Source organism: Sinocyclocheilus grahami, unplaced genomic scaffold (genome assembly GCF_001515645.1).
Source record: "Sinocyclocheilus grahami isolate Dianchi unplaced genomic scaffold, SAMN03320097.WGS_v1.1 scaffold370.1, whole genome shotgun sequence".
NCBI classification, from domain to species: domain Eukaryota; kingdom Metazoa; phylum Chordata; class Actinopteri; order Cypriniformes; family Cyprinidae; genus Sinocyclocheilus; species Sinocyclocheilus grahami.
This window is the reverse complement of record NW_015505549.1, coordinates 926,307-936,040: the sequence shown is the minus strand read 5'-3', so window position 1 is coordinate 936,040 and position 9,734 is coordinate 926,307. Positions and strand designations below refer to the sequence as shown.

At 35.1% G+C, this 9,734-nt stretch overlaps 1 protein-coding gene across 1 annotated transcript; it reads right to left on the bottom strand.

Annotated features, from left to right (window-relative positions):
* Positions 1-2,647: 2,647 nt before the first annotated feature.
* Positions 2,648-4,066, bottom strand: LOC107549368 (macrophage mannose receptor 1-like). The gene is made up of 4 exons (XM_016230413.1): positions 3,691-4,066; positions 3,264-3,599; positions 3,021-3,115; positions 2,648-2,785 (listed from the first exon to the last, which is right to left on the bottom strand). The coding sequence occupies exons 1-4, from the start codon at positions 4,064-4,066 to the stop codon at positions 2,648-2,650; spliced, it is 945 nt and encodes a 314-aa protein (XP_016085899.1).
* Between the last annotated feature and the right edge of the window lie 5,668 nt (positions 4,067-9,734).

The following is a 9,734-nucleotide window of genomic DNA, read 5'->3' as shown; positions in this document are numbered from 1 at the left end:
AGTATAATTTAAATTTTTTTTTTTAATTTGGAAAAATTATAGAAATTAATACTTTTATTTAGCAAGGATGCTTTAGATTGATCAAAAGTGATCATAAAGACATTTATAATGTTACAAAACATTTCTATTTCAGATAAATGCTGTTCTTCTGAACTGAATTAAAAGAATTAAACAATTAAAAAAATCTACAGCTTTTTTCAACATCATAATTTTTTTTTTTTTGAGCAGCAAATCAGAATATTATAATGATTTCTGAAGGATCATGTGACTGGAGTAATGATGCTAAAAATGTAGCTTTGAAATCACAGGAATAAATTACATTTTTAAATATATATTTAAATAGAAAACAGTTATTTTAGATAGTAAAAATATTTAAAATTTTTACTGTTTTGCTGTACTTTGAATCAAATAAAATGATGAACAGAAGAGATTCTTTAAAAAGATTAAACATCTTACTGTTCAAAAACTTCTGACTGGAAGTGTATAGTCAACTTTAATATTTCTCTTAGCTTTTATTTGTCTAAGAAATCAGATACACTGCTGGAAAATAACCAATAATAATGATTTGTTTATATACTACAAACTATTTTTTTTAATCTATCATATAATAGGGCAGAATAGTTTCTATACTGTAATGAATGCTATGTCAATTAGCACTGCATGGTTCATATGCTTTATTTATTACCTGGAGATGACTTGAAAAACGCAAATAAACCATATATTGTCGCATGTTTAATGTCTTCATGTTTCCAAACGTTTATTTTTTCTGTGAAAAGTAAACAACTGTTTTTATACAGCCATAGGCACTTTTGTCCATATTAGGGATTTCCTGGTACAACTTTCTGCACGAGAGCACCCACCGGCTTCGAGTATGACTGAGACATACACTGCATGTGATTTGCTTTCCGTGATGTTCATCTTGCATTATTCTGGGTCGGAATAAAACATCAGGTCATGCACAGACTATCCTGTCTTTTTGAATTAAAATCTATATTTATTCACACCAGCACTTGGAAACCTCTATGCAAACACACTTGTCTGAAAAAGTGTGGGGGACGAATTTATGTGATATTAAAAGTGGCTGCAGATCATGTCCCCCGCGTGAGCTAAGCCCCTGGGTTAGCAAATCACAACACACTGGGCCAGCTAACCAATCTGAGCCTATTGCGTATTTCTGAGGGAGGGGCTTCATAGAACCAGGAACTGTGTTTAGGAGAACGAAATAAGCAGTGTAGAAAAAAGGTAAAATATGTAAAAATTTATGTGATTTTATAGAAGCATGAACACACGTTACAGTGCACCCCAAAAACACAATGAATCCTTCTGAAATAGCTGGTTGACCACCCCTTTAGTTTGCTGGTGTTTTTCCTATTTGCATGTGTTGAGCTCTCTCGGCCACCGTATTCGTCAAAAGAAAGTCAACAAATAAGTTACTGTAAAGCATGTGGATTATATTGTAAGAAGATTTTAAGGAATGTGACACCTTACTGATTTTGATAAATAAACAAAGACAAAGGATTTCATGGACTCCTGAGTTGTACTGTAAGTAGGCCTACTTCAGTGAGAGGATAAGAAATAAGATATGCGTAAAAACTTGTGGACTAAATTTAAACCATTCATTTCTCATACACTACAAATGTAGAAAATTCTGGACTGTGGCTGTTCTGCAAAGATCACTCCTAAAACATTACAGGTAATCCTGAAAGACGTGAGAAAGAACCTAATAAGAGGAAAAGACCATTCAGAAAAGTCCACTATGAACAAAACACTGAAACACAAGGGTATGTCTGATGTTTGCCCAAAACTGCCTGGATGGTCCACAATGCTTCTGGGAAAATTTTCTATGGACAGTTAAGACAAAAGTTGAACTTTTAGCACAAATGTACCATGCTTTTAGCAACTGCAAATCAGCTTCAAGCCCTCATCTCTGCTGTGAAGCATGGTGGACGGAGCGTCATGATTTAGTGATACTTTGATGCCTCAGGGCCTGGACACCATGCAATTGCTGAAGGAACAACACATTCTAAAGCATATCAAAACAATTTACAGAAGAATGTCAGGACTGCAGTTCATGTCTTTAGCTTTAGAGAGGTTGGGTGATGCAACAAGGCAAGGATACAAAGCACACAAGTAAATAAACTACAGAATGGACTACTTTATAAATAAACTACTTTAATCCCTTTAAATTGTTTTACATGTAACAAATATAAAACAAAAGAGTGCTGTATTTTTACAATTGAAATTCTGACATATAGGAGTAATCTTAAAACAGGAACAATAAAGCACTAATTTTACTTATTAAATAAGAGCATATACATATACATACAGTATACATTATCTCAAAATCTTCTCTGCGTATACTAGACCCTAAGTACTGTTAAAAAAAAATCAGTGAATTTAAACAACAGTATTAAAAGGAAAATTTAATTAATGGAATTGTAGGAAAATCATTCAATTGAATTTGTTGAAAGAAAAGTAGCCTATAGTCTTGTAAGAATGCGAATATTTCTAGCTAATGTTAGGCTACATTCATTAATTTTGTTAATATTGTATTGTACTACTACTACTATTTTCCAGTTCCTCAAAACAATATAGTAACATTACTTGATATTTTTTTTAAACCGTATTTAAGTTTTAAAAAAATACATTACGGATGCCCATTACATTTATTATCCAAATTCACTATATGGCTGTTCTCCTGATGAAACGCCTCTCCATCTCCCCCCTTTCTCCAGCTTATTTTGCTGTCACTCTCCAACCTCATGTTCTTCAGCTTTTCACTTATCTGGAAGACCAGCAAGAAAGAATTAAATAAAACCTGACAAATCATGTCATATCATATTTAGCCCTAAATAACAACACAACCAGCAATAATGATGATGCTGATATGAGTGATGCTTGTTGGGTTTAAGGTAATTTAATGCATTCTTCTTCAGCCGTTTCATTGAGTGCATATACTTGGCAAATTGTGTTGTTGCACTAGAATTTGACACTGAACACTGTTTAAGGCAGATACAAACCTCATTCAGAATGGCCGTCTGTAGTGAAGGATCATTCAATGCACATTTTCCCTTACAGGTCACTTTCAGTCTCACAATTTGTTTTCTCTTGTCATCTAGAGAAATGACAAGAAACGTGAAGTTATGCCCAACATAGAAGATACATCAACGAAGGAAACATATTTCAGTTGTTTGTGATGTCTGTTGTAAGAGTGATCTACAAACCATTTGAATAATTTAATTCGGTTAACTGGAGAAACTCACCTCCATAGCAGATAAAAGGCTGCTGTAGATCACAGCTGTAGTGAGCCCATCTGCCAGAATCAGTTGTTGACATGCCAACACAGTCACCAGATCCTGAACTCATCAATGGTTGACCTGCTGCCCAGTGTCTGAACCTCAGATCCCACTGATCAGACCATTCCCAAGAGTCCAGAAACAGACCAAACCAGATGTACCATCCAGATAAAACTTTCATAATTACCTGGTCATTTTCCTCTGAGTTGTGGATGGTGGCTAGGTCTGTGTAATACTGTCTGCAGTAGTTCCGAGCATCTGTCCAGATTTTAGCATTCTGTATGAAGAAGTATCCATCATTTTCTATTGAAGAACACAAAGAAGGTATCTGTTCTCAGCTCTTCTTTCTCAGTTAAATGGCACAATAATAAATTTAAAATAACAGGGAACTCACTATAGCACACAAAATATCGCTTATAGCTACATGACATATTATGCCAAAATCCAGAAAATATAACTACACAATCTCCATCCCAATTTGGCTGTCCTGAAGCCCAGTTGTAGTACTGAGAAGTTGTGTTTTCTCCATTAGACCAACTCCATTGTTTCTGTGTCCCCCTCTTCAGTCCAATCCACACTGATCCACTGTATCCAGCATCCACTTTATTTACCAGCCTGTTCACATCATCCATGCTGTCTACAGTAGCCAGATCAGTGAATCTTTCTCTGCAGTAACTCTGAGCCTCTGGCCACGACATTGCTGCATTTATATAGTGGTACGGACGAGAAAGACCAGAACTGCTCCAGAAGAGCCCTGTTAAAATCAACATGTTGCACCACCTATATGTGAACACATCATCATAAACAGATACAAATTATCACACCAACCTGACAGCAGAAGCAGCACAAACAGATTCCCATCCATGACAGCTCACACAGATTCTCACTGGTGTATTCTAAGAGATGATCAAACACATCATACATTTTCAGTATCACAATTTTGTAAGTAGACGTAAAAGCTTAAACTGCAAACATGAGGTGGCTACATACAGTAGCTAGTAGCCTTGATTTTAGCCTTAAGTTCCTGTAGCTTAGGCAGTAGCAACTTAACAGTATCATAGCACTAGAAACACCAAGGTCATGGATTTGATACCCAGGAAATGTATGAACTGATCAAATACTCTGAAAGCAGTGTAAGTTACTTTGGATAATACATGCTAATGATATCAAAAAGAGCACCCCTGAGTTATTTAACTTCCCACAATACTATAAACTTACAAAGGCATATTGTATATAATACAGCTGTGATTAATTATTACAAATAAAAGACATAAGCAGTCAAGAGTTTTCTTATTACCTAAATCAATGACAGTTAAAACTTTCTGTACTGCAGGGGAAAATGGGACATAACCTAAAGCTTTTTAGCTTTCTCAGTTTGTGTAAATCCACCTGGGGTTCAGAGTATTTATTTGTTTGTTTTACATTAATTTCACACATGTCTTGTAAAAATATGTGGTCTTGTTTCATTAATACAGTGTATACTTAAAAAAATAAATAAAAATAAAAATAATAATAATAATTATTTACCCCAAAAGAATGTAAGTGAAATGTGAATGCCCACAGTTGTAACATTTTAGCTAATCTAATTAAAATAGACAAACAATATTTTTTATCAATAACATTTTTAATTAAAATTGAAAAATAATCTCATTTTGGAATTTGACTATGCACAGCTATAGCTATAGGTTAAAACAATGCGGGCAAATAGATCAGGGATGGGCAACTTTGATAGTGACGAGGGCCAGAATTTTTTTCTCATTTATACCAAGGGGCCAGATTACTAATCCACGTCTACACAACTTTTCCATCGTCTTACTCAATTTACTTTTTATTGAAGGAAATCAAAGTATAATTAATGTAATTTGTTTTTAAAGATATTAACCATAAAACTTGTGCAGTTATGCTAATTCAGAAGGGAAACTTTGTTGTCAGTTGACAGCAATAGTACCCCAACAAGCAAATGTAAACATCTTAATTGCATTGTCTGTAAATTTGCAACAAACAAATGGACAGAGGTCTTACTTTTTATTAGTGGCCTACAGAGCATTCTCAAAACAATGTAAGAGGACAGTTAAAAAGGGCTTATTCAAAAAATATTTACTCCAAATGGTACCATAGTATAACCGGGTATCTGCAGGATTTTTAAGACCTTTAAAAGACCTTTTTAAGACAAACTTCACGTTTCAGTCTTTAAACATTTTTTAAAGAAAATTAATGAGTCAAAAGTATGAATTATTATATTAATTTAAACAATTATCAATCAATTATTATATTAAATTACATATAGGCCTACCTTAGTGTCTTCATTTTTTAAAATATCTTTATAATGCATTAGCTTCTTGTCGATCCACTGGTTCACATTTAAAAATATGTAGCAAAAATAGCAGACGGGCTTACTGAAAATGCAAATTCATTCTCTGCCAGCAGGTTTCGCTTTCAGAACAGCAGTAGCCTAACAGCAGTTCCCTGGTAACGGCAGTACACAAAGCAGCAGTGCCTGATTTTGAAGCGTGCTGTGCTTGAGTTTATTCAGCAAAATCATAGCCTTTTGAAGTTTAATCGACACATTAATCTACATAGCAATTCTTGTCTTTCCATCCCCAAATTTAAGACCATTTATAATTAAGACTTGTGCCATTTAAGAGTTTTCATAATTTAAACAGTTAAACTGAGGACCCACGGAAGCCCTAAGAACAGGAACCCACAGTTCAGTTCAAACATTTCTGTCATGCATTTCGCAAATAGGTTTTGTTTACTAGTCTATGCATTTTTTACCTTTGATATTTGAGGCAAGTGCTACGTCCCCGTTGTTTGTGAGCAGTGGTGTGATGGCGATTTAAAACAAATACAGATTTCCAAACAATCTAAACCCCTTGAACTTGGTAAAATTATAATTTGTTTACCATCTTGACTGCTTTCATGGTCAGTTTTTCATTTCTTATTTGCTACTGTTAATAAATGTTTACGTTAGAACAGGAGTTTTCAAACTTTTCGGACATGTGCCCCCCCAAGTTTGTCTAATTTCACTTACGCCCCCCCCCAAGCACCCCCCTCCCCACACCGATTACTGCATTCACACCAAATTTGTTTAAAATTAACATACACAAATATCCATTAAAACTACAGACATTACTTAAGAGCAGCGCATGGTTTTTCTTTTGTTCTTTTTGATTAACACTATTAACAAATGCATGGATCCATTATACTGATCTACATTCGATATTTTCTTTACTGCAATTATGTTCACTTAAGACTGACTGTGCTTACGAGGATACTCGTCAAGACAGCCATTGGTGTGCACCTGCTGTCTGAGATGGCTTTGTTTGTGCGCTTCAGTTGTGTGCACAGTGCAGCACAGAGTACACAGAGGCCAAGTACACAGAGTGACATTGAGGGACAGGGGAGCCAGATTTAAATGCAAGCGCGTTGGTTAAGGTAGGAAGACACTGCATTGTTGTCTTCTCAAAAACAGGACAAATGATCACCGAGAGGAGAAATCGCATCAGCACATCCAAGCTGAGGCATCTGATATTTCTGAATGCCAACCTGCACTAAAGACTAAAGTGTTAAAGTTTTATTAAAATGTTAAATAGTAAAATAAGGCTTTTATGAAAACACTGAATAAAAAAAATTGCTTACCAACACAAACCATTCAAACTTGCTAAATTGGGCTAAAAATAGAAGGCTCAGGGTGATACTAAATAAAGAGCCATGTGGGAGCCGTAAGAGCCGGTTCTTCTAAGGGAGCCGAGCCAAAATAGCAGAATCTTTGAAAAGAGCCGAACTTCCCATCATTAGCTCTAACTGTCGACTGATTAGCAGTGGGACTAATCAGATTGCCCCCTAGTGGATGGCTAAAGATTTGCTAGCTCGTATTCATAAGTAGGCTACTGGAGGGTATGCCTCTGAATTAACTGATGCTCCGCGCCCCTTGACAGGTGCTGGCGCCTATGGCCGTACCCAGACTTTGAAAATTAGTGAGGTCCGGGTTGATGTTAAAGAATTGTGTTATAATAACCCCTACAAATACAACTCATTATATACACTACAAACACTTTAAAGGAGACAGACATGTAGATGTTTGTGAAAAATATTTTCTCTGTTTTGGAGGAATGATTATTTTTAAACCATACCCTATTTATTGCATCAATTTGTTAATGGGCTACTTTACTATATTTAAGGGTGGATAATTTTATCAGTTTATTGCAACAATACATAATTACAATAACTTTGCCTAGTGCTCTTATGAAAGTTTATAGCATGATTTGTGAAAATTTAACTAGGCCTATACTGAATGACATGGCATAGACTTCTTCATGGCTAGTCAAAGGCGGGGCATAGAGGAGAAACAGTATGTGGAAAATAATGCGTTTTTTGAACCTTAAACCGCATAAACATTTCATTAAACCAAATAATGTTCTTTTTAGCAACATCATATGACCCCTTTAAGAATTGACTGTCAGTCTTTATTCACCGCTTTCTTGTTGTTTCTCATTAAAAAAAACTCATTAAAGTAAATAGTGTAAATTACATCGCTAATGTCATAGAATAGCACATTGTAACGCAGTGTTACAACGTGCCCAGTTGCTGTCTTTTGCTAGTTAGCGACGCATTTAAAAAAAATAAATAAATAAAAAACTAACTAACTATCTAAACTGATAAATAACAGATTAGAGATTAAAATAATAGCAGATTTGTCTCATTTTAAAATGATTAATAAAAACAGATTTAAATTTTACTATGGTAAAATAAATGTTCAGCGATTTCTTCAAAAGATTTTTGAATTTTGGCACACTTTTTCTATATAATGTTGATATGGTAACCAATAAATACTGTACATTGTTATGCTAGCATGTGTGGAAATATTAAAACCATGTGTGTTACAACTACTTTGTGACCGGCGCCCCCCTATTTACGTGACTTACTTTTCAAATGTTTTAAAATTGATCATCCGAGTCTAACATAATCCAGCGGGCCGTACTAGAAGACATACGGCCTGCCAGTTGCCCATCCCTGAAATAGATGAATACATTCAGACATTCAGCAAAACGGAGCAAATCATTGAATAATTTCTCCTTATCTACATTTTTGCCTGTTTCTCAAAGTGCCGTAAACAGAATGAAAAAGTCAGTTATGTGAATTAGCCTACATCGCTAACCTCATGGAATAGCAATGTTTAATATCTTAAAGATTTTCACTTTTTATGCTATTTTTTACTATAGCCTATATAGTGCTGATATGCCAACTAGTAAACGGTTTCGTCATGCTAGCATATAAGGAAAAAAAGCTGTTTAAACCTATACAGCGAGCAGCCTACTGTCTGTACAGAAAACATGTTAAACTCACTGAAACAAAAGTGTAACATAGCAGCAGTAAATGCTGCCCGCAGGCTTGTATTGTGTTGATTTACATAGAAGACACGAGGAGCTTTGTTAATCAAATAGCTCATTCTCAAGATGCTTTTGCACATCAACACCAGTAACAAAAGGCTCATCTCGAAGATATTTTGACCCACTTTAAAGAAAAAAGAAAAGCTAAATATTTCATGTTCCAGGTTAGTCAGTTACTGGGCACAATCAAAAACACTTTTATATTAATTCACTGTAAATTACTATCAAGTAATGGATGCAGTTGCTATGACTCCACTAATAGAAAAGATAGACATGCACAAATTTATTGTTCTGTATAAGTATTATGCCATCTTCCTATAGTTATAACTACATCCACAGAACCCTCACTTCATGATAAACATTCTAATTTAAAATGGTAAACATGTAAAAATGGCAAACAATGACAAATTATTCTTAAAGGGGTCATATGATGCTGCTAAAAAGAACAGTATTTTGTGTAATGAAATGCATTTTTGCGGTTTAAGGTTCAAAAAACACATTTTCCACATACTGTACATTGTTTCTCCTCTATGCCCCGCCTTTCTGAAACGCATCGATTTTTACAAAGCTCATCGGTCTGAAAAAGCGCATTGTGACTGGCCGAATACCTCAAGCGTGTGACAGAAATGTTATGCCCCTTGCCATATTGTGATGATGCCCTGTCAGGCCGGAGTGAGGATTCAAAAATATGAAAACCCATTATAAACGAGGCATTCGTTGCATCCAGTGGGGACATAATTATGGATTATAATGACTTTTACTGTCTTTTTATGCATTGCATCGCGCCACGTAAACATAAAACCATGTCTGCATTTGTGATCGGAGAAATCACAAACAACAAGCCCTACTCTTCACTGCTCAAACTCGCTTTAAATATATAAAATCTCTTTAAATATAAAAGACGTACTTACAGTCTGTAAATCAGAACAGCCAGCATTGTAGTCTACTCTTCCAGGATCAGGAAACAGTCCTCCATAAAATGTGCTGCACACATCTGAATATTTGGGTTGAAGTGTTCTGGAACAGTGTTGTAAATACAACTTAACCA